General features: G+C 38.3%; 1 protein-coding gene across 2 annotated transcripts in view; it reads left to right on the top strand.

Moving 5' to 3' along the window:
• AMPH (amphiphysin) overlaps nt 1-26,216 on the top strand; it is a 121,914-nt gene that overhangs the window by 44,127 nt on the left and 51,571 nt on the right. For both annotated transcript variants that reach the window (XM_033512015.1, XM_015618882.2), the window contains exons 2-3: nt 11,730-11,810; nt 25,670-25,724. In XM_033512015.1, the coding sequence (XP_033367906.1) occupies nt 11,730-11,810; nt 25,670-25,724 (136 nt within the window). The remainder of the gene's footprint in view (nt 1-11,729; nt 11,811-25,669; nt 25,725-26,216) is intronic.

Raw genomic sequence — 26,216 nt, 5'->3', positions numbered from 1 at the left:
GGCTTCCCAAGTTGTTAGGTTTGCTAAACCACATATATATGCTCTATCTAAATTTTAGATTTATACTTTTGGGAGCTCCATTTTTTTAAAAAAACCCACTTATTTATCATTCCATCTAGGGGAGGAATGAATTTATCTGAAAAAGTTCCATCTCCAGATGAGGAGACAGGAGAGAAATTTGGAGCATCCCAATGGTGAAAAGTACCTCATCAGTAACTTTACTATGTCAGGCACATCACTGATACTTAGTGTGCAATATTTTCATGATCTGTCAAGAAACAGTAAATTCCTCCATAGATGAGCATCAATCTGGAAAATGTTTTGCAAAACACTAGACGAAGTTATCTTCATGTACTTCATTGCTATGTGTGGCATGACATGAGACTTTCTTAACAGGTGGTGAAATATGTTGTTGGCAAGCTACCACAACCGTGCTGGAAACTTTTGGTTTTGTTTCCCCAGGGCTCCATTATACCAGTTCTGTAATGAAGGTTGACCTGGGTTTACAGAGAGAAATCCTATCCTTGCTGGACATGAAGGAGCCTCTGGGTGGGCAGCATCTTCACCTCAGGGCATACTGGATCAAATGTGGGTGTCTCTTCCTAGCCTCAGCCAATTCCTTTCCAGGAAGTACCTGTGGAAATGTCACAGATCAAACTCGAGGAGGCAGTCAAGATTAGGCATCTGTATTGCTACTTTAAGCATATGGACTAATTTGGAAGCCAAACTGTTAAGACACAAAACCACTAGTATTCTGGCTTGTGGAAATAATGATGTAAGCGGAGGGAAACTAAATTAAACTGTTATCTCTTTGACACTGAGAGAAGAAATAAGTGAGCTCTGTTAATTTACTCATGTCATGAATGGCTGTAATCTTGTCTCTAGTTGGCATCATCTCTGCATAGTTACTGATGTAAATGTAATTTTGTGTTTAATTATGATCTTACAGGCAATCACTGGAAAAATGTATTATATCAAATCAAAATATCTCTTTTATCTTTTTTTCCCCCACCAACTCTGACAATTTCTTTAAGAACTTTTATCTGGTTCTTCCTCTACATTGAAGAAATTGCTGTCATTCTTAAATTGTCTGTCTGCCTTCTGTGATGAGAAGTAACCTAGAGATACCTATAATGCTATCAAATGAGACTTACCAACTTCATATCATTCTACTGAAAGGATGTATTTTGCCACTAATGCTTTTTACCCACTTAATGCCAAAATCCTCTGTTTTAATAAAAATTTGTTCTATTTTATTTTAATCAAGACCAATAGGAAATATTTTCACTGATCTTGGAACTGAGAAAATCAGATCCAGCAGTGGGAATATAAGGGGAAATAGCCTGAAAAGCATCACTATTGAAAGTGAAAGCCTAGTTTCCTTCAATTCTGTGACCCGCTGAAATTGTATGATCCGAGGTGAATAAATAAGACTCTGCTATATATATCCTGTGGAACTAAACAGTAGGAAGATGCATGCACACTTCAAGGTCTGTTATATTGAATTATTGAATGAGATCTTTTTATTTGGCCATGTGACTGAAAAGCTTTTTGTTTGATTTTTTTTTTTGCCAACTGCCAACAGCCAAGAAGAACAGCATATATTTGTTGTGATAAATCCAGAGGGACAGTCTGTAAAGGACAAAGTTGTCTTTTCCCAGGTAGAATTTAAATGTTTGATTAAGAAATGAAACTGTGGTAGCTACAGATAAATTAGAAACTTATATTTGATATATCTTCTTTGCTCAGGAAAAAAAAAAAAAAAATAGAGTTAACACAGTGTCTGTTAGATATCTCTGTGGAGGACTTTGGTAAAATAAATTGTCTTAGTTGACTTGCTCAAAGATGAGCTTTAGTGGCCCTACTATACAGGAGAATGAATTGTTTATTGCATTGTGGCTGCTTCCAGCTTAAAAAGATTTTTACACTAAATGTTCCTCTGACAAGATTTCAGAAGCATTTTTTAAGAAGTTCTATCTAGGCAATTACTTAATTTTTAAATAACAATCCAAATCTAATTTGGAAAGATTCAAATTGAAGTTTTGTCAATGTCAATTGTTTTGTGTTTGATTCTGTGCCTTTTTTTCCCTTGGAAATACAATGGAAGAAAGTTTATCAATTGGCTGCTTGAGCCTTTTTTTTTTTCCTCATTCCTAAAGACTAGTAGTATCAAGTAAGTAGACAGCAAAAGTACTAGCTGGTCACCAGGTAAATTCGGCCATCAGAAGTTAAATTATTAATCATGTTTTTTGATAGGATCTTCAAACAAGATGATGGTCCCCTTGTCTTCAGTGCTATAAGGGGCAGAGGTTTAGATAGTCTCTTGGTTTGAAAAGCTTGCAGCCCGAAAGTTAGTAGATCAGATAAATGAAGTTGTCACATGACAAAACTGAAATTCTATCAAAGGCAGTAAATAAAATATTTCTTCTATTGTTGATGTTTTTTGGAGGGAGCAGTTTTAAGTGTCTGCTCAACAGTAAGGGTAGAGGACAAACCAAAGGATAGTCAGATAGTGAAGGAACTGGTAAGGAGGAGGTCAATAAGAAGTAATGAGGAGAGTGTGAACCTGAGTGCACAGCTAGAACCCTGAAGACTGCTCACTATTAGAAAGCTATCCAGGTACTTTTCAGCTACATTAGTAGTAAGTACAGGCAGAAACAACAGATGACAGGTTTTTTTGGGTTTTTTTTAATACAGCAGTGTAATGTTTTGCTTTATTTGGGATGCAGTAAAGGACACTTTACACTTTAAAAGAAATTCAGCCAAGGATATCATTGCTAATTATTCAGGCAGTTAATTTTAGACCTTGTTCAATCAAAAGAAGTAATCAATCTTTTCAAGAAGGATGAGAGCAACATAAGCCAGAGAAGGTCAAAGAGATTGTCTTTGCAGTTATTTGAGATGCCTTTTTGTCTCATTCTTTCTCTTCTGTATAGCTCTAGAGCAGATATTCTGAATACAGCAGATTTCTGTACTGCTATTCACAGGAGGATAGGCCAGAGGTTAAGATGCTAGTCAGTTTTGGCTTATGATTGACACTCTCTGAACTTGGTGTAGAAGTTACTTGCCTTTTCTCTACCTGTTTTGCCCAATGGTAAAGTGACCAAAAAATGCACTATTATTGTATTAAGAAATTTTGTGAGGGAACAGAAAACTTAAAAATTTGAGAACTGTAGGTGTTGCTATGCTATTAATAGTTAAGTTTAGCAGCCCACACATAGACTGCTTGAGTTGTATTCTGCCTTGCCTCGAGCTGCCATCTTATGTCATGTTTGCCACCTGCACAGAGGTGTTCGAGACATCCTGTGTGATCTGAGATGACTACGGGAAGGCAAATGAATCAAACCCGTGATTTCTCAAAGTTGATTCTTTGTTTTTAGCTTGGTCCCTATTCTCTCATAATCACTTGACTCCCACTTAATTACTTCTTTGATTTCTCACTCTTTTGTTCTCTATATATCTTGATCTATGTTGTTTATTGTTTCTTTCCATTTCGTCTTCCTGTTTAAGCTACAATCTATGAAAATCAGCTGCCATGCACCATTGCACTATCTCTACCTTGATGCTGTCCTCTGTTATGTAGGCTAGCCTCCCACATAATCTGGGGAACAGTTTTATTATTTGAAGCTGTACCAGGTTTTCACATCCACTGGGGATAAGCACTGTTCAAAATACATACAGAGAGCATCTGATGAGCCACCTCATCATGTGGCACCCCCATGGCATTAACTCTTGTGAAGTTCTTAAGAGAAAAGCAGAAGTCCCTAGCAGTATACTGACATAGCTGTTAGTATTCCTTCCCTTCTCATAAGCAAAACGAGGCTTTGTAAACTTAAAAGCTCATCCTTCAGTCTCCTTGTATTTCTACTGCCCAGCTTAAGTTTTACTGCTGGACCTCTTAGGGTCACACTTAATGCAGAGCAGTAACCACTTGCCATGGTGTTAAGTTTTGCAAAGGTGTATACTTTCAGCAAAAGAAATTTGCTGGATGTTGTAAAGAAAAGGGTGAGAACAAAGGTCTGCCTACATATTGTGGTACACTGCAATATGCAGATCAGTGTCCTCTGTAAAATTCTTCTTGGTTTTAACCAAATGACCAAGAACTAAGGTAGCAAGCTGTCTGTGGCTTCATTCCAAAGGTAATCATAATCTTGTTTATTTTGTGTATCTCTTTAGAGAATTTTTACATTATCTGGGCAATGATGGACAATTAGATTCTGTGATTTGCAGAAGGGTTACTATGGTCATCTCTCATTGCATAATGTTCACATTTGTCATTTGGGCTACATTTCCTCACTTAAATTTTGATTGTGAGAATGTTGTTTATGCTTGTCTGGATATTATGCAGTACTCTTCTCATTTGTTATGCAAACTGTTCCAATGCATCGTGCTATTTTACAATACTCAAAGTACCAGCAAGCAAAAGCTTACAAAAAATTAACAAAAGAAAAGCATTTGCAAGAGAAGCACACCTTTTTACTTCTTTAAGCAGTGAATACCTTATCAGAGCTTCACAATCAGCAGGACAGTCCATCAATAAGAAAAATCCATCAATAAGAAAAGTGGGTCTATAAAGTGTAAAGAGACAACATCAGTAATTCATTGAAATTCAGTTTTAGTGGTTTGGAGAAGGTTCTGAAGTAGTGTCACCCACAGTTGTCATGTATCTTCTTTTGAGGTGTTTGGAGAGAGGTTTGTTAGAGGTTAGGTCTATATTATATGGACATACATTATATAGTCTGACCTGTAGAGTTGTCTTCATGCTCTTCCATACTGGAGAGTGCCTGATACCTAGCAGCTGCCCTCCTACATTTCTTGGGCCATATTTCATGCATTCATGCAGTTCAAGATATGACTTCTCTCTGACTTTGTACAGCAGAAATTTCCTGTGTTATACATTAGGATAGCAATTGTGGAGCTGCATAATGCCACTAAATGATGCATTCCCAAATGCAGTTTACTGGCCTTTCTTCTAGGATATGATCCACTGTGTCAAACTTGAGCAATGAAACTCAACTGTAAATCATGGACAAATTAACATTATTGTGCCCATTCTAAGAGAAGACCCAGGAGGAGTCTGGGGAACCATTACTAATACAGTAATAAATATATAAAATACATTAAAGGACAGTGAAGATTTTCTGTAATTTGATGCGTGATCAGTTCTGTGTGTCATTAGTAGTGCCAGTCTGCATGGAAAAAAGAGCTGGTAACCACAGATGGCCTAAAGCTGATCTGGAAACCTGAGCTAAGTTGAGTCATTTTATAAGATTAGTAACAGAAACCAGCACCTCACAAAGTAATTGTTTATAAATGAAGAGCTTTATTGTAGTGTCTTTCTGCATTTTCTGTGATAAAATGCTTAATGTTCTGTATTAATCAGGTTTTCAGGCTTTTGAGAGTATGTCAATGGCAAAGGGATTTTTTTCCATAACCTTGCAGCAGATATTAATGAGAACAGAGGCTTCAGCAAACATTTCGCTGTCATCTGTTGTTTTTGCAGGAATGCAATGGTGAAATAGCAGCAGGGAGTACAAGGGCAAGGCTGAGTTCTCGGGAAACATGTGACTGTATAGCATGGAGAGTATGAAATTCAGTCAACCACTTAGAGAAGCAAAGCTATTGAGCCTGTTGCATTAGAGCTCTGCTGAGATCAAAATATTCATAGCAGAACTGAAACTGAGCATGACACTATGCTATTTCATACACAGGAATCCTAACTCTGTCATAAAATGATAATTTGTACTTACTGAATATGTTCAACACTAGAGAAAAAATTAACAGGATTTTAAAAAACATTATATTCATTATTTTTCTAATTACGAAAATCCATCTAATTTTTAATCTTAAAATGTAACAGTATTGAAAAATATCTTAATGCCCTTCTTTCACTGACCATATTTTGAGTCTTCAGTGCTGAAATGGAGGAAGAAGACTGTAGACTTTGACATGGCAGAAAAAAGCTGGTTTTGTTATTAAATGCCACCCAGCTAGAACTTGAGTAGAATTGAATGTTGCCACTTTGGAGAGGAGGCTATTAGTTGGACTAAACAAATAGGTCCATAAGCTTAATACTTACATACCTGTAATCCACTGCACTATCTCTTTCTGCCCCTCTTTCTTGCAGCAGAGCTAACTAAGCAACATCCTTGTAATGATTCTCCCCTCTGTTTTCACTTCAGCAACCCATGCGCTAACTGTGAGGAGGTGGGAATCTTCTGTGGTTTCAATGACTCCTGAGTATTCTGTTTCTTGTGCTTAACACCCTGCTTTCATGCTTGACTGAGAGTCAGTATATAAGTTTTGAAATTATTTCTATACTGGGTTAATACTTCAATATCTTATCTTCCTAGCCAGCTTTTATTTCTGGAACAAACAGGGTTTCTTAAACTTTGCTCCTATACTTCTCAAAAACCACTGGGTATCATGGACCATGCTTAACATGCTTTCTACTTTGACACTATTTTATGGTTTTGTGGTATTGGACACAGTGTGTAGCATCCCATCGCATGAAAAAAAAATTGTCTTTTTAAACATGGAGGTGCTTGTGGTGCTTGTGTGGGGTTTTTTGGTGGCAGGAGATGGCTGGCTTGTGGCAAGATGATTGGTGGGATGGAGTTTTTTGTCTGTCTGGAATTAGTGTCAGGCTCTGGTAAGCCTGGGGCCATGTATTTTTGCTTTATGAGTTGATGTATATACTACTTCAGAGTTGGTTAAGTTAAAATACAGTCATGCTTACTTCAAACCTAACCCATTGTGTTTCTCTTTTTTAAAAATGTCAGATAAGCATTGTTGTGTATCATAAGAAGCTTCTTTCAAAGTTTCTATTTTATATTGGCCAAATACTTTAAATTTTGTGAGCATTTGCTGATATCCATATGATGTTTTGCACAAGGGTAACTCTAAAATTATTTCTCCTGCATGGCTGGTTTTCATTTTAACCAATTTCTGCCCAGAAGTATCATCTTGAAACTCCTTTGGAAAATTGCACATATTAGTCATGCAGCCCTAGTATTTCTTTTAAAGGTTGTAGAAGAGTATGGTATTAGCTTTTAAAAAAATGTTGTGGAATGGAGCTGTAAAACTGTTGTGGAACAGTGCTATAGATGCACAAGTGTGCATTTCTTTAGATCCAGACCACCTGTTCTCCAAAAATTTTGGACAGTGTGTCCAATTGGACAGTGTGTCCAGGGAGTCTGTGGCAACGGTTTTGAACTCTCATTGGTGTTTCTCTTGCTTTTCACACTGCGGTTATTCTGTTATACCCTAAATTGTGCTACTTTTGGTAAGTCAGCTTAGCTTAATTTTTTCAGTATTTTAATGGTCCTGTGAATTTCTGATGAAGTCTTCTCCTGGGTAGCCCTGTCTGAGCAGTCATATCTTCCTGCTCGGAGTGTTTTTAAACATGTTGATTGTTCTTTAAGATACTGATGTGTGACTGGGAATGATGTATGTTGTGAGGTCTGATGAGGTCAGTTCCTGTCCACCCTCCTGCAGCTCTGCAGGAAGCTGAGCTGCCCTTGAGGCAGCTCCTGGGTGGCCACAGCTTACATCAAAGAACCAGTTGCAGGGTTGTTTGGTTTTATTAATTTTTTTTCTTCTTTCCTTGAATTGCCCTAGTCTTAAAAACTTTTTTAGGAGATGATGGCTACGCTTGTCAGGGTGGTAGCCTCAGTAAGTACTGTAACATTCATTCTTACCTCAAGACAAGAGTTTTCAGTGTAATCAAGCTTTCTCAAGCTAATCTGTAGTTTATTTTACTATATTGGTTTCTTCAGTATGTTGCAAGCACTTAACAACGTTCACATTACAATTATTCTCTAGTTGCTCAGTTGAATTCAAGATCCTCATAAAACTGAATGTATTATATGGTAAATAAAGGCAGTTAGAAGACTAAAGGCATATTGATGCACTGAAGATGTGGCACCCTCAAATGGAAATATTCTTGATGACATATATAAATTACATCAGAAATTACTGATATTCTTACTCAGATTTTGTGTGTTAGTGTAGAATCTGCCATATGTCAGTACCACATTGCCTGGCAATTCCTTTCTATATGTATTTACTTGACAGTATCTAAGTTTACCATTGTATTAAATTTAGCTTTTACTTCATTCTCGATGCTAATTTGACTTAACTATTTAATTCATATATTCTTAGTAACATGCTAGATCAACACTGATACTCACTTTATATACTTTTTTTTAAAAATCTTTTTATGTCATTTTAAGAGGAAGCTTAGTGGTAGCTGCATTTGTTTAATTACATGAAATGAGGTAGCTTTTATCCTGTTTTATTTTATTAGAGTGAACATGTTCATCAACTACTTTATTATATATATTTATATATTTAATTTTTATTTTATATTATATATATTTATCTATTATATATTTATTTTATAACTATCCACAGTCTTCAGAAGATTACAAAAAAACTTGAGTATAGAACTTTTATTGAGATTAATTTTGCGTCCGCTTCTTTAATTTTTAAAATTTATTTTATTGTAAATGATACAGACTGTGGACCTGATTTTCTTAATCTGAGATCGTTCCCAGCCTATCAGTGGCTGATCTGTTCTCAAGAAACTTTCCCTTGGGAAGAGATCAGCCACTGACAGGCTGGGAACTCTCTCAGACTCAGAAAATCAGGTCCACATAGACTGTTCATACACATTGACAGATGTTCTCAAACTTAACCTCAAATGTTATTTCTCTGTATGGGTATGCCAAGAAAAAAAAAATAAATGTTAGCCACTTGCCTTCACTAAGCTCTGGACTCACTCAAGTCCTTCAGGCCTCCACATGTTCAAGATCTTTGATTCTTCTGCTCTTTTTTATTTTTTCCTCTATTTTTTCCCTAATAACCTGAATTCAAATCCATATTATGGATTACTTACCACTTGGGCCTAAAATAAAATATTAGCCACTTGGCAGTCCAGATTTCCCTTCTTTAGCATGTTGTAGAGCCCTCCAAGGCTCCTGTGAAACACAATCCATCTACCTTTCTCCTGTTCACAGGGGCCACCAACTGACTGAGCTGTTCCTGTTACTGAAGTTAATTCTTATCTAGAATGGTGGTCAAACTGAGGCTTAAGGGGGAGGTTAAACACTTGCTGCTCTGGAGAACAGCCTTCATTTTGCCATTAAGAACCATCAGATGTTTTCCAATAACCTGTGTGTTTCAAGTCTATTTTCTCTTGTTCAAAACCTAATGGTACTTGCCATTTCCTAACCCTATCAAACCTCAACCTTAACCCAGATATTCCACAGAACAATATGAACAAAATGTTTAAAATTTATTTCAGCCTGTCCTGAAATAAATAACTCCACCACCCCAGGTGGGTTAGACTAACCCACGTCTAGGGCAAGACAAACCTTCATCCAGCTTTAGCCCTACCCCACAAACATCCTATAGGTGCTGACCTAACTGAACAAAAATAAACTATAAACTGTAGACTTCTATTGACAAGAGACTTCCACTTTGAGACAGAAGTGCACAAACAAGAGCTGAAAGGTGACAGTTTCTACTTTCAGACTGCCAGCCTGGCCGGTTTTCTGTTTAGACTACCAATGGTAAACTTGTGAGTAGGTTGATTGTAAAAGGCTGAGCTACACATTCAGTAGTCCATGGAGTTATATAGGTGGGATCTAAAAGAATCTGTGAGGAACAGTTTATTTTAGTGCCAGTCTGCTCCACTGTCTCTCTATGGAATTGTGAGGATGGGATTAGGATTGCTTTTAGCAAAGAGTAAGTGAACCTCAGTTATCTGTGTACATGACATGAGTTGCAGGACTTCCATGAGGGTAAATTTCTTTAGCCTCTGGCTTGGAACTGCTAGATCCAACCATATGACATATTTATAGTTCTGATTTGGATTGGGAAAACTGAAAAACTATGTTATAAATTATCTGTTTTGACATTAGGGTTGGTGTTTGTAGAGGCTAAATTATAACACTGCATCTTAGTTCAGCTAAATATCTGTCTATCAATGGAAAGCTGGAGACAGGATAAAAAAACCCCAAGCCATAGGATGTAGGTTCTACAGGAGGTTGTTCCCTTCTGGGCCTTACACTATTGGGCCTGAGTGCACATTTGAAAATCTGGATGTTCCCCATTGATATGGGAAAAAAGAGTCTATCATGACAAATTTTGGTGCTGTAGTTAGTTATCTATGTTATGAATGCCCATACTACAGTTAACATGCTTCTTGCTTCAAACGTGGTTTGAATGTATTGCCATGGTCAGGAAGCTTACCTGTCTGCCACCTCTTTGAAAAGGAAATGTTGGATTTTCAGAAAGCCCCCTAGTGCTGATCAAAGCCATGTGACTCTTTAGCTCACTGGTGACAAGGAGCAGTGTGAAGGCCTGTGATGATTCCAAATGTTAAATTAAATTATTTCTCTTTAAAATTCTCTGTGATACTTATTAATATTTTATGAAGAGGTTGGTGATGAGAGTGAATGAGGTTTTAGGGACTAGTTAACGGTCTTAAAAGCAACGAAAAATCCCCACATATGCCAGAAAATGAACATTGCTGTTGGCATCAAAAGGCTAGTCTATGTCTTTTTTTCTTCTCTGATATAATCCTTTGTCTTTCTGCTGTAATTATGTCAAAACTTCCTCTCACATGCCATGTCCAGCGTTGCATCAGCTTCATGATTATCTTGACCTCCAGTTTCCACAGTAGCAATGCTCACCACCCCTTTGTGCAGCCTGATTTTGTGCTGTGAGGCTGGCTGGGCTTGGGAGAAGATGGTCTGTGAAAGAATATTGGTAGTACTGGAGCTGTACATTCTTTGTTTTGAGAAGAATAGGTTATAATGTTTATATGTTCATTCATGGTATCTGCTAATTACTACTGTTTCGATTTTCTGGGGCTTTTGGGTATTGTTTTGGTTTTGTTTTAATTTGTTTGGTTTTGTTGTTAATTGTGCAAATAGATAGTTTGGTCAATTTGTAATGGAAGAACAATCTGAACATCAGTCTGTGGGATGGTTCATTCCCACAAGCAAGTACTCTATAAAGATTTGGGGATTGCTTTACAAGTAAGGTGAAGCCTAATCACAGCTATGTTTAAGTCTTCAGTTTCATAATGAATGGATAGCAATGGGATTTATTAATAGAATGCATGTATTGTGGTTAAATACAGTGTAAAGTGTAGCTGTGTCAAATTACTTTTGAGATTGCTGATTGAACAGCCCTTATTGCTGAATTATTGTAGCATACCTTTTATCTAGTGTATGACAATCTACTTATGAATTTAACGAGGGGAGCAAAACGAACACCTTGTTTTAAATAAGCATCATCCTTACAGTTCCTAAATTTTTATGACTTTATGTTGAAAATCATGCAGATAAAAATAATGCCAGAAGAATTCTCTCATTCTTTCTTGCTTTGAAACCATCGGATTCTTTGCTAAAAGAAAAGTTTCTTCACTGAAAAAAAAACAGCAACATTCCCCCAAGGACTCCATACTTGGAAGTACAGTTCCACACACATACACTCACATACACCCACACATACCCTCCATACTCCTGCTTTTATATACTTTTTTTTTTTTTTGACAAAATATTTTCTTGTGTGAACTTGGGAAATTGTAGAGCATGAAACACTCCCAAAAGTAAAATACTGTTTATGCTTAACTGCATGAACAGACGTGTTGAAAGTAGCAGTGGTTTTGTTTTGTGTTATATATATTAAATTATTCCTTTTTCCTTTCATTATAGGTACTTCAAAAACTAGGAAAAGCAGATGAAACTAAAGATGAACAGTTTGAAGAATATGTTCAAAATTTCAAACGGCAAGAGGTCAGTTACTTTTTCAGTTTCTTTAATTATGTCTTAAGAATGCAAGATATTTAACTTGCTGATTTTGAAGAAGGTATTGGAGGGGAACAGGTAAGATTTTATTTTTTGGTGGGTAGAGGATTTTGTTCTGCAGTTTTCAGACAGAGATAACATTGTGCATGCAGAGTGCTAAAATATGGCCTGAAAGTAAAAGCACATTTGTAGTCATATGTAAAATCATCATGCTTGAACTGCTTGAGATCACAGTGACAGTACATTTTCACCAGTAACTGAGGATAGAACCCAACCTCAGTTAAATACAGCTTTGTAGTCACCTTCTTCCAAAGAAGGGAAGTATTTCCATGGTTTAATTTTGTGGATTATTTTCATCAGTGCTATATAATAATACCAAATAGTAAATTTATAAGAGTGAGTAGATTAATAGTTTTGAACTGCACACATGTTGTAAAGCTCCCTGTGGGTGCTGGTGCCTGTGGTGGCAGTGTTGATGAAGCATAACTAGGCAGCAGTGCTCAATTACTCTTAGTGTTAAAAACACATGAAAGGAAAGCTGCTCCAAGGAGTTTATAATCTACTCCCCATGCAATCCTAAATTCTAACCCAAATTATTTGTTTCTTTGTTGGACAGACTTTTTGGTTCTAAGGTGATTAATTGCAATTTATATATAGTACCTTTCCAGTACAAATTAATGCCTACCATGAACTGTGGTAATCGCACCAAGAAAATAGTATTGTTACATAAAATATGTACTGATGTGTCTGTCTTCTTTATGAGCTGTTATTTAGAGCTCCTATAGAAAGGAACTGGAGAATGAGAACTACTTTCACACATTTTACACAATGTAAAATTTGGCTCATGTCAGTGTTTGCAGTTTCTGCTCTGAATCAGTCCTATTCTACCAAAAGCACTTTCCTCCTTTCCATGTAAACACAAAGCCTTCATCATAACTGCTAGAATGTTTATTAACTCTTTTGCATCTTATTGATGTTTAGTCTTTATTTTCCTGTCAGTCTAGAAGAGAGGGAGGGTTTCAAGAGCTACTGACTTTCCTCTTCACCAAAGAGAAAAGTACTGGGAAGTAAAGAATCTCTTTCTCTGAGAAGAATAATTCCTTCCCCAAATTTCTTGAGGTTAGGAAGATGGTGGGATTTAATAGACGTTTTGAAACCCAACAGAGGTGTTATATTTTCCCTTTTCTTCCTTTTCCATTTTTCCAAGTCTTCTTGACTTTATGATTATCTGATGTTGTCGCTTATCTTCGTTGCCTACACCCCAGCTGTTTGCACAGCTAGTAACTGTGTTTGTAGAAATAAGGTACATCTCTGGGGGTTTCTTAAGTGTAGGAGCAAATGGAGCATCCCCACAAAGAAAGAGAATTTGTGGTACTTAATTCTTTTAGTTCCAAATTCTGAGAGGAAAAAAAAGAGGGGAAAGAGATAAAAAAAATCCTTTTAAGCAAAATGATGTCTCAAGTATTGTTTTTTTCCTGTCCTTTACTAAGAATTTTCTGTAATGGTGATTTTAAACTGAAAATCTTGCTTAGGGCTAAGGAGGACATTAGCATTCTTTTTATTTCCTCATTCTTCGGTGTACATAGAGGCAGTAATAAACAGTAAAGGACTCTGCAGGACCTGCATGATGCTAAATCCTAAATACAAATGTGAGTTGGGACCAGAGAGGGAATTGGGTAGGGAGGAGTGACTGCAGAGGGAACTGCTACAACTCTCATGATGCTCACATGCAGATTAGGCTATGTCCACTGACACACCAAATGAGAGAGACTGTATATTTACTGAACTAGTCACACATGCTTACTGCACTTTCAGGGAGCTCTCTTGTGCTCAGTTCTTCAAATACAAGGGGAAAAATGCTGCAAAAGCACTGTTTCTGCCATGTTCACTGATAAGAAGCATATAAATAGTTTAAATTTTCTAAGTTTTGTCCATGCTTTGATCTACAATTTATTAGCAATGCAAAGGTATGAAGCATTATGATGTGAATCTGAATTACCATTCTTACTGATTAATGCCATGTAGGTCTTCTGTGAACTCAGGCAGCCATCTCTTCTTGGTTTACATTCAGTCCTGCTTTCAAGTCCATTCTGCAACTCTAGAGGCTTTAGATAAAGTCAAATTCTAGATATTAAAGGCAGTTTGGTGGATTTATCCCTGTGCTGAGGTTCACCAAACTGTTGATGTGGGCCATTCAGGAGGCTTGCAAGAACAACCAACCCTGTTAAAGGCTGTCCCATCTTTTTCACTTCCCTTCAGGATTATTTGTCTCTGTGGTGGTCACTGACCTAACAAGACTATGGCAGATGAAGTTTGAGAAGACATCCAAGCTTTACTTATTTTCTCGTAATCTCACTTAGCAAGGATTTGTCTGTCCCCTGCCCCCCTCACCTACCCACAGTTCATTCTGAGGAACACTATCACTTCAGTTATATGTCTCTTTGCAAGTTCTTCGTTGCAGCTGGTGCTATGTGTGCCCTGGGGATCCTGGTAAGCTGAAAGCTGTGAAAATGGTTTATCTGTTTATCTTGTTTGCCTGCATTACTGAGCCTGCAACAATCCTTGAGAGGTCAACTAACCTAAAGTATAAAATGATCTTTTTATTACTACTCTCCAAAGATTGTAAATGAGGACTCCCAGTTCAGCCCACTGAAAGGATAAAGGAAAGAACATAGTGCTCATTATCCAGGAAATGGAAAATTGAAAATCTGAAATCTTTCCCTGAATAGCAGATTGGATGGTGGGCCTGTACCAAACTCAGAAAAAGGCTGTTTGTAAGTATATGTGCATGTCATGGTTTGATACTGGCCAAACACCAGGCACCACTAAAGCCACACTCACCCTCCCCTGCCACAGCTGGGCAGAGGAGAGAAACATTTAAGGAAGGCTTCATGTGTTAAGGACCAGGATGAAACATTCCAAGGGCAAAACAGACTCAGCTTAAAAGTACAAAGTGAATTTATTACTAATTGAGTTAGAGGAGGATAACAAGAAGTAAAATGAGCCCTTAAAAAACACCATTTTCCACCAACCCTCCCTCCTTCCTAGTGAGTAGCACAGCGAGAGAGGGTATGGGGATTTGGCCAGTTCATCACCTGAGGTTTTCTTCCACTGCTCAGGGAGAGGAATCCTTCCCCTGCTACACCATGGGGTCCCTTCCCATGGGAGACAGTTCTCGTGAACTCCTTTGGAGCATGGCTCCAAATCTCACGAGCAGCAGTCCTGCCAAAACTACTGCAACGTGAGTTCCTCCCATGGGCAAACAGTCCACCCAAAACTGCTGCAGTGTAGGTGACTCTTCCACAGGATACAGTCCTCCAAGGACAGGCTGCTCCAGCCTGGAAGCAGGGACCCCCTGTCTCCCTCCACTGGGTCTCCCACTGGATCACAGCCTCCTCCAGGCATCCACCTGCTCCAGCATGAGCACCTCCCCCATGGGCTGTGGGTGGATCTCTGCATCCCCCATGGATCCCCATGGGCTGCAGGGGCACAGCTGCTGCACCATGGTCATCACCATGGCCTGCAGGGGAGTCTCAGTTCTGGTGCCTGGAGCAGCTTCTGCCCCTCCTTCTCCACTGACCTTGGTGTCTCCATGTTGTTTCTCTCACATGTTCTCACCTCCTCCTCTTCTCTGACTAGCAAAAAACTTTGTATGCACACTGTTTCTATTTTCTTCTAAAATATGTTATCACAGAGGTGTTACCAACATCTCTCATTGGCCCAGCTTTGGTGAGCAGCATGTCCATCTTCAGACCCATCAGAGATTGTCTCTGCTGGATATGGTGGAAGCTTCCAGCAGCTTCTCATCTCAGAAGCCACCTCTGGAGCCCCCTCCCTACCAAAAACCGGGCCATGCAAAACCAAAGCAGTGCAGCTGATCTATCTGGAGAAAACCATCATTTGGATTCCCCAGTCACCTATTCCCATCTCTTTCTGAATATAGTTGGATAAGAGCCTCTTCTGGACTTGACAATCCAGAGTTGAACTACGTAGATGAATCACCATGGAGAAACTGAGTCATCCCATGTCCAGAGAGAACAGAGCACAGTTGCTTTGCAGACCCTTAAGACCTTCTTTGTCAAAATCATTAAGCTCCTGCAGCTGATGCCAACAGTAAAAACATTTAGATTTGTAAAAATGAATACAGCTGTTTTTCATCTTCATCAAGTTGTAAACTGAAAATTGCCACCTTAATCTAAGCTTGTGGAACAAATAAAACATACAAAGTCATGTATGACAGTATGACACAGATTTTTATTGTATTGTAAGAAATTTCTTGAGATTTAAACATTCATTTTACACAGCTAATTGTAAATATGCTCAGCTTCTTAATTGACTCTGAAGTTCAGAATGAGAGGAGAAAAAGGAATTTCTGCATAATTCCTCTTGTAAAATTATCATCAAAGCCCAATGGAGATTTACCAGAAATTTCATCTGTATTCTGTTTCTCAAGTAATTCCATCTTACATGTTCTTTTTCTTTACAGGAAGTACTGTAGCAATTAACTTTATCCCCATGTATATTTCAATGACTCACAGTCATTAAAAGTCACACTTTATTGTTCTAAGAGAGCAATATTCTATTTCATGTGTATGCATATTTACCACTCTTTATTCTACATGTAGTTATGTGACTTCTTTTACTTTACATACTACAGTCAAAATATATTTATATTATAAATATAAATATGTTATAAAATATTTATGCTTAAACCCATAAATATTATGTACTGTATATGTACACAGAGGAGATATAACAATTGCTACTACAACAGCAGCTTCCCATGGCATGTTGTCAGAAAATAAAGCAAAATGTCAAAGGCTGTTGTTGCTACTTTATAGAATTAGGTGAAAACTTTTTTACTGTTGTTGAATGATCAGAATCTACTTCTATGGACTGTTTTACTAATTGTGCACCTAGTAGTAAGAGCTGTTCATTTCTGTAATTGTTAAGGTTCCTGAAAAATCTTCTTTCTCACAAGCATGCTTGGCTGCCTTACAGCCAATGTCATGACGTGTCATGACATTGTCTAAAAGTTGATTTGTGAGACAATTAACATTTTTTTTAAGTCTTCTTTTTTCATCAGCTGTGCCAATGACTTTTTAAAACTTATTCATTATATGTATTACAAATAAATAACATTAATTTCAATCTGAGTTTTGCAAAATCTTATTTTGTCTGGGAATTAGTAATTATCTCATACATCTATATGAACCATCTTTAAATTTATCTTATATCTCCCATTTAAACCCCCTCATTTTACATGTCTTGTATGTGGTCTTGAGATGGACTAAAGCATCCAGGCAGTAAACAAAAAGTGTGAACTTTAAAATTACTCTGAATGGGTGACACTCTCCTTAGCTAACACTCAGATTTTCTTGGTTGTCTGTAGAATCTAATACTAAAGTGCAGGGGATTTTTGGTACATGTTAAGCTGCAACTATTATGTGTTCAGTACTTTTCTGTCCATGCAAGACTCCTTTGCTAAATAAAAGTGGTACTAAGCATCTCTGGTAGCTGTTCCAAAGTAAACCAGGCATAGAATAACACAATCTGGACTAGAGGGAGAGAGCTTTTTTATGTGAAGCAACATTTACATTCAGGGGTACTGAGTCTGATAAGCATTTGGGGTAAACTGGAAGTGTACTTCAGAAACTGGATGATCCCTAAACCAAATACACTCTATACAATGTATATATGCAATCTATACAAAGGTACAATGTAGCTTGAGACCATGGGAGGGATTTCTATGCTGATCCCATTCCATCCTGAAATGTGTGTTTAATAATTTTCTAATGTCTTAAGGGCATTTTTCCCAAGACAAGAAGAAATATAGTGTACCATTAAATCTCATCTCAACCTCATCAATTTCCAATCAAACAAGATACTCAGGAAGGTGATGTTATGTTTATGTTTTATGCTACAAAATTATCTCTTTATGGACAGCCCAGGTGCATTTCAACTGATTCCTCAGTAAAAAAGAGAGAGCAGCTGATGCAATATTTTTCTGTTTTGATTCTGACCATTGATTGCTCCAAATCCAGAGTTCAAACCATTGTCACACTGTGTGAGTTTTGATTGCCCCTTGGATATAAACTATTATGCCTCTGCAGCTTTAGTAACTGTGCTAATTATTTTCTCCCCAGTGCAGTTGAATGTTCAATGTTTTTTCTGGCTGTTTTTAAAGGAGACCTGTATATGTTTCTTCAGGACCCCTTTGAGATAAATGACTGTGGGGATAATTAATATAGCCCAGTTCAGAGATTTAAGACATGGATTGAACATGATGCAGTTCACAACAAACACTTCTGGACAGTTTTCTACCTGATCTGTTCATACATAGCTTATGTACATTATTTACAAATGTGGTTATGGGTATGCAGCTATTAGCATAAAGAGAGGCACAAGTTGTCAGAACAACTTTCTGTTGTTCAGAAAGTCTAGCTTGACATGAAATATGTAGAGATTATTTTAGCCATAGACTTGTAGATTCTTGCTTCCTCTGCAGACCCCAATTTTTAATTATTCCCATTATTCTGGGCCCTGCTTTGAGCACATGAGTATATTAAAGGATGATGTAGTAACTGTGAAGGTAGAATGCTTAGGCAGGGGGAGGTTTAGTTGTGAGCAAATGTTGGAATTTCACTTAAGGTGGGTGCCACATATTTTTCTGTTCAGGTCTCTGAACAGAAACCAGTGGTTCAGTAAAAAGGTTGGTTTAGTGTCTCTGCAGGCACAGAGCTTCCTCACCTGCCTACTGGGTGTTGCTACTAACACAAGGCAGAGCTCCCTGGTTCTTGCCTTTAAGGTTGATTTTTTTAAATTTTTTTTTTAAATTAGTGTAAATCATCTGAGAAGCTTGTTTCATTTGATGCAGTTTACTTCAACATGCTACTTAATTACTAGAACAACAAAATTCTTATTTTTGAGCCTTCTTAGTGGCCGGGTCACAAATTTGGTGTTCTCATGAAAGATACTGTGTGAGAAATGATGCTCAATTCATAAAATTTTAAAAAGTTTATTAAAACACAACAAGGGGAAAAACAAAGCAAAAGGGTGCTTAGCAGCAACCCGAGGCACAACCCCAGTAACAGCAGTGTTCCTTATATTTCCTGGGCATTGATCTGTCAGCACTGCCCCTCCCAAAGTCTGACAGTTGACTCTTCTTTGCCATCCACTGGTGGAGACCTTCTTGCAACTGGATTGGAGGTGAGCTGTTGTTGTGCCAAGTCCCCCCAGTAACAAGCTTCCCCCATTCCCACCTGCCCCATGCTAGGGGCACATGTACACACCCTCCTCCCACATGCCTGTGACAACCCTGAAGACCAGGGTTGTCTGGTGGCAACAACACAGAGGGGAGAAGAGGGGATTAGAGGGAGAACAAGGGGCCCAAAAACAACTTGGTCACCCACATACAACAAGAGTCACAAATCAAAAGAACTTTAAGTCCCAACAGAACCTCTCCCAATACACACAATATCCATTCCTCCTTTGGGAAAGACTGACACACGGAATAAAGACTCCACAACCTGCATGGGTGTAAGGTAGGTATGTTTTCAGTGCTGAGACACATGGGGGAATCACTCCACCACAAACATGCGCGCCAAACAGAGCAGACGCTCTGTTTATGTACACTTAAGCTCATACATATTTATGGCAGTTTCAGCATCACCTATACATATTCATAACCTATCCTCTCCTACTCTTGCTTCGTATGTTAATCAGCCTTTCATCGTTCTGTGCTTGTGCACTGTCTCCCAGTGGTCTTGGGCAGAGGTTGCTGGATGAAGGAAGTAGTCATCCTCACAATGTCTTCTGGATGAACCTGGTCTTCTCTTGGTATCCGGTCATCCTTCAAGGCTTCTGGCCACAGTTCAAACTAAAGATCCAGTTTTTACCATTTTTTAGAGCTCTGGTTCCTGCTTTACCAGTCTTTAATGATAGGCGAAATCCTGTTGTTGCATAGGAAAGGACTGTCTGTTCTGAACACACTTGATTGATTACACAGCAAGCTATAGTTGCATAAGTTTAGTTATAAGTTCCCTATATCAAACCAATTACCACACTACCTGTCTACAGCATACTGCTATGCCTAAAATATCTGTGTTTCCAGAGAAGGTTGCAAACCCAATTTTTTCAAGTGATGCACTTGATAAATATTTGAAAATCTCCTAGAGCTTAAAAAGAGAGAAAGGAAATCCATTTCTTTAAGAAAAATATTTCAGAAATTGTGAGACAATCCTAGGATTGTCTTATTCCCTAGGACTATAAGAAACCTCATTATTGGGATTTAGTATTTTTCCTTTTGTTTCTTTCTCTTATGGATTTTGGCCCATCTGTTGCTAAGAAACCATCATGACTGATACATAGAGAGACAGAAGTCGCCAGAGGAAGGGTGTGGCAGGCTACTCTCTTGGCTGGGGGGTTTCTCTCAGAGGGGCAGAGATGCCAGGAGAGTTAGGCTGAGGAAAAGGGGGCTGTGCCCAGCTCCTAGCTCTCTTGCTCTCTCAACTTTGAAGGGAGACAGTCGAGTTACTGCTCACTGGCAGGGCCTGAGTTCATTGCTGCTGCTGGAGCCCAGCCCTGTCCTATTTCTTCTGCTGTGGCCCCACACCCCCTTGCCTGGTGGGACGCCCCACAGTTCCAGCTGCCACTGAAGAGTTTCTGATACAGCTCATTTTTCACTCTGGAATCTTGCATGTCCCAGCTTGCTGCTTTCAAAGTCCCTGTTACAGCTCTTTTTGTTATCCAGAGGGGCACTGGGACCAGCTGCCCCCCGTGAGTTTGTGTGTTTGAAGCCCCGCTCTGTCTCTCCCGCCGGCAGCGCGGCCATTGCCCGTGTGGAGAGAGGCGGCCGGGCCCGCGCCACAGCGCCCCCTGCCGGCGCGGGGGAATCATCGCACCCTCCCTGCCTGGCCGGGAGCCACCAGCGCCCCCTGCCGGCTGTGCCCGGAACTGCACGGGAGGGGAAAGTGCCTGCGGCCCAGAGAAGGCGTCACTGGGCTTGTGCTGCTGCTCCTTCTGCTGCCCTTGTGGCTGTTTGTCTGCCTTGTTATACAGATATATTCTAGTAAAGAACTGTTATTCCTTTCCCCATATTTTTGCCTGAAAGCCCCTTAATTTAAAGGTCATAATAATTTGGAGGGAAAGGAGTCATATTCTCCATTCCAAGAGAGGTTCCCACCTTCCTTGGCAGACACTTGTCTTTTATACCAAGACACTGATAAAGCAGATAGATTTCATATTTAATTACAAATTTGTCCAAGTAGCCTTTTATTATGTTAAGCTTCTCTTAATATAATAGTTATTTTCATTCATACTACAGAGTTCTGTAAAAGACCTAGCAGTAAATAGTATCTGAAGTGTTTATGAACAAAGAGATAGCACTGCTCAACACTGCAACAAGCACATTACAATAAAGTATGTCTTCCAGGTGATACAGAAAATGTTTTCTTTTCAGCTATTTCTCTGATGTCTTAGCAATGGAATGACAAAATTCCAGTATTAATTAGAGCTGCATTTAAAAAATTTCCTTTTAATTGTAATTGTTGTTATTGTTACTTTTACTATTATTATATTTGCTATTACTTACACTGTGCTCCAGGTTCAATATTTTCAATGCTCTTGCCTCTCACTAAATTGGAATAATATATTTGGGTTTTATATGTCATTCATGTGCTGACCTTTCCTGGAAAGATGTATTATGTTTACATCCTGTATGTGACATGATAGAAAAATCAAACTCTTCTGTTCTGAGTGGAAAGCTGTAAATTCATGATTCCTGGCAATTAGGTCATCCAATTACAACTTTTGTGGAGGCAAGGTGGCCTTTAATTTATGGGTGGATGCAACAGTTTTTCTAATCCATCAGGAAGCAAAAGCTTGTTAGATGGAAACTATGGGGCTTGTTTTCATCATTAGCCTTTTATAGGTCTCATCAGTCTCACAACCAACAGTGCTGTGGCTATCTTTTTCTTAGTGCTAAGATATGATTAAATGCTACAAATTTAAAACAAAATCAAAATGAAACATACCCAAGAATCAGTAGTACTGAAAAAGCCTAATGCTTCTGTCATGGTATGTAAAGCTTGTGGCTGTAGATTGGTAGATCCTGAACCATTGAACCTTCTTGTCTCACTGAGTGGATGTGTCTTTACCAGCTATATAATACTGACCATATGGTGAGACCAGAGAAACGTGATAGGCTACATTGTTCGAAGCAACAAACTATTATTTGGGACATTGCTGTGAGGAGCTTTGTTGACTTTCCCAAAAATTTGTGTTGATTTCGGTTGTTGACATGCCTCCCTTGCTTTTATGTAAAGTTAAACAGCATTATGTAATAGATTTTTTGTGATTTGTGTATTGGTTTTAATCAGGGGAGGTAAGAGCACTGGTTTTTGGTGCTGGCGTCTGGTAGAACTGGTTGTGAGAAGTTTGCGATTGAGACTTTTGTCTGGAGTTTCTTGCATCTTACAAAACTCTGACTCATTTTGCTGACTTATGTAGAATAAATGAAAGGAATTGTGAAATTAAAAAGGAAGCATCCGTGCTGTCTTGGGAAATTTCATTTCAGAGGAATACAACATTGGTGAAAGGACCTTTCACTCTCCCTCAAGAAGCTGCATCTCATTTATCAAAATTCATGGCTTTAATGAAGATACTTGGAGCAACGGCATCAGAGCCACTGGATGTTTTCATTTGATAGACCAGAAGGCAGAAAGAATGTACCAGTAAACAGCATAAAGGGACAGCATTAAATCCATGACAGTAATTTAAAAAGCACTTTTTAAAACCTGTGTGTAACAGTTTGCAAGATGTGCATAGTCAGCAATGCAGCATTTTCATCTTATGAATTTTAATTAGTCTGTTAGGTGACAAATGTATATCTGTCTTCACTAATAATGAGTTTACTGTAGGAAATGTGTAGACAAGATGCACATTTTTCAGAATTCACAGGACTGAGGGCTTTTCATGCTAATTTTTTTCTGGTATTTTTTAAAAGGTCTAATTTTGTTGCCATTGAAACTGAGAAATTATCTCAGTATATTAATTCCGTAGGAGCTCGCCCTTGCTCATGGATTTTTCAGTGTCACATCACACAGCAATTGATAATGAGGGAAAAGTCATATGACTCTATCATCCTTAGATATTTCAGGTGTTTGTGGCCTGTTAATAACCTAGACTGAGGGAGATGTATATTAAAATTATTCTTTTGAATGAACTGTCAGAACTCATAACAGCACATGTGGCAAAATATTTACATCGTGTTTTACTACTTCGACTTTTTTTACACATTTCCCTGAACAGCAGTTGCTGATGGTGCACAATGCTAACCAAACAGAACAGATCTAATAGTGGTTTAGGGTAGGAATTGTAAGGCTGCACAGCAGTGTAGTTACAAACAGAGTGTTTGAGTAATGTGTTTCCCTGACATTTGTGGTGTGCTGCTTAGTCCTAGTGACAAAACATCGTGTGTATGAATAAAACTGAACATGAAATCAGCTAAGGAGGCTCTCAGCCTTCCAACTGTGGTTTGCTGCTCCTGGAAAACCAGAGATTTTTTTAATAACTAAAAGTTGTTACTAAATGGTCACCTGTTCAGCTGGACCATGATGAAGAAGCAAGTTTCTGTACCTTCCATTTTTACCACAATTGGTCAGGCCAAAGAAGATATGAAATGAAAAGATAAATTCTGTGCCTTCATGTGACTTCCCACAGCACAAGGGATCCTCCCAGAAGAAGACTGGCATGCATAAAAGGGGAACTTCTGTTTCTTTCTAGTTTCTGCCAAGTATTTGCTGACCCTCCTCTTCAGACATGAGATCAAGAAATTTGCTCCTGGGTACAATCTCCTTTCCTCTGTGGAAGCATTGATCGCTTAATGCCTAAGACAATTTCTGCCTACCGCTTGAGCACAGAATGAAGTTACCTTCTGCTGAGTTATGTAGCATGAAATAATGTGTTGTAATGACACTTTAGAGTAGTACCTTTTGCTAAACACTATTAAAATGTACTTTTAATATTTTCTTTAAGGACATAACATCAAGCTACTACTCCAGAACTTTATGTTGTTCTATAAGTAATTAAATCAGAGGCTAAATCCACTGGTACTCACCCTGCACCTGTCTGGCCCTTGTTTTGATAAGCAGCTTGTTAAGATAAAGCAGGAAGATGTTGCCTTCCCTTTGAGCATCGAATATGGTCCCAAATCAGAGAATGGTTGGTGGTCTGGCTGCTCCCTCACACCTGCTGTTACCCAGCAGCTTTTCAGGTACCACCATGGTGGGTCTATTCCTATGCTCAGACTTTAGTCAATTAATGGATTTGAGACTGTATCAGTGACTTTTTTGAGATCAAATTAGAGTAAAAGCAAGCTTCTGTTTGTTAAATCCATAAAGTGAATTCAGCCTACTGTCTAGGCCCACTCAGGCATTTTTACCTTTCAAATTCTTTAATATTTCCAGAAGGTTAAACAGTTGCTCTTTTCTGCTAGTGCACTGCAGTTTGAGAGATGGGGGTGGGGGCTGTTTGTGATCCCATTGTAAAGGTCTACAGTTCCCTTCAAGAAGCTGGGAGAAGTGAATTTGGTGGGTGTTATCTTCATTGTGTTTGTTGTGTGTACTGGTGAGACAAGTATTTTTTCAGAACCACAGTTTTTTACTTAACGTGGCATGTAGCTATAATGGATTTTAAGCATCAGATAGCCCCTATCAAACTGAATTCCTTATGATCCTCTGTGTCTGAATGCTCTGAACATTGAAGTTGCTGATGGCAAATCCTTTACTGACATCAGACATCCTTTGAGTTAAGTGGAGCTGTAACAACTTATACCTTCTGCCTTCTAAAGTATTCACATTATTCACATGCACCCTTTACATTCTGATTTTCATATGGAAAACGTGAGAAAAACTCCAAAGCAGTCAGTCATATTTTGCTGCTGATTTTTCCATATGGTGTAGCTGTATGTGAGAAAATGTGACTGCAAGCTGATATTCCTGTAGTTTCCAACTGCTTAAGTAAATAATTTGAAAGCTATTAGAAACTGGTAGATGTGGACTGTTTCAAAAATTTCAGGCTATTGAAAGTGTCCTGGACATCATCTTTTTAGCAACAAAGTGTGTGTGTAGCACAGATTTCTTTTCAAATCCTAGGAACTGTGAAGTCCAACTTGTGTTACGGTCACAGGCTAAGTAACAAAATCCATTGTATTCTCTGTTCTGAGTTTTTCAAAGGTTGTTGGTATAAGAGAAAGGAAGATAATTTTGATGTATTCACCAAAGAAACAGTCAAGATTTCACAGCAGACTGCAAGATGCACTAATCAAGCAAAACAAAATAACTAACGTTATTGTATTTTGCTAGTTATTTGCTTGCAAAATGTTAAATTTTAGAATACTTGGGAAGTTGTTTGCAAATATAGTAAGCAGCTTGTATAGGGGTAGAACTTTCTTCAGATCTAGACTGGCCTCATTTGAGTGGTTTCCAGTGGAAATTCACCATTTTTGATTATACTTCTTTGTGTTTCAGATTAGGCTGTAGTCCCGGCTAACTTGAGCTGCACCTTAGCTGTAAAATACACCTGTCTTTCTTTGGGTAGAGTTCTTTCCTGTGCAGATGATTGATAGGATAAACCCAGAAATTCTAGCCTAGAGAGTACACTATGCAAGCCTCCTTTGCCAAGCCCCCTAGGTATATGAATATATGAATGCTTGCAATGTGTGACACTATTAATCAGATAGCTCCTAAAATTGCTTTTAGTTGTTGTTTGACATACTGGATGTTTCAAGGCATTAAACATAACTGACATGTTCTCACTTCCATGCTTTTTTTTTTCTTCTTTTTCAGGCAGAGGGTTCCAGACTCCAGAGAGAACTGAGAGGATATTTAGCAGCCATTAAAGGTGATTTTGAAGCTTTATATCTTGCTTTCATAAGACTTTTTTAAAAAATTGTGACAAGTCAGCTTGTTTGAAGTATACAAAGACAAATATAAGTAAGATTCTCTTTAGCCTGATGCTAAGGATTCTGCATCTTCAGTGTCAACTCATGTATGTACAGTCTTGCATCCTTGAATGTCCTTTGTGTGCACTCTCTGCTGCCCAGATTCTCATGTTGCATGCATTTTCAGCACCCACAGTCTACACAGCTTGTTATTCAACTTTGCAAATGCTAGAATATGAAGTACCTCATGCAAGGCAAGGGATTGCTTGATCTCCACAACTGTAATATTTCCAGGTTGTTGCTAGTTAGATGATGAGCTTCCTCCAAAACCAAGCTCATTGTGATAATGTGATTTCTCATCTATTTCTGGCTACTTAATCCATTTTTTTAAAAGTTCAAAAGTCAAATGTGATCTCTCTTGATATTACATTAAAAATCTAAGTAGAAGAAGT

This window comes from Parus major, chromosome 2 (genome assembly GCF_001522545.3).
Source record: "Parus major isolate Abel chromosome 2, Parus_major1.1, whole genome shotgun sequence".
Lineage (NCBI taxonomy): Eukaryota > Metazoa > Chordata > Aves > Passeriformes > Paridae > Parus > Parus major.
This window is presented reverse-complemented; position numbering and strand designations above follow the sequence as displayed.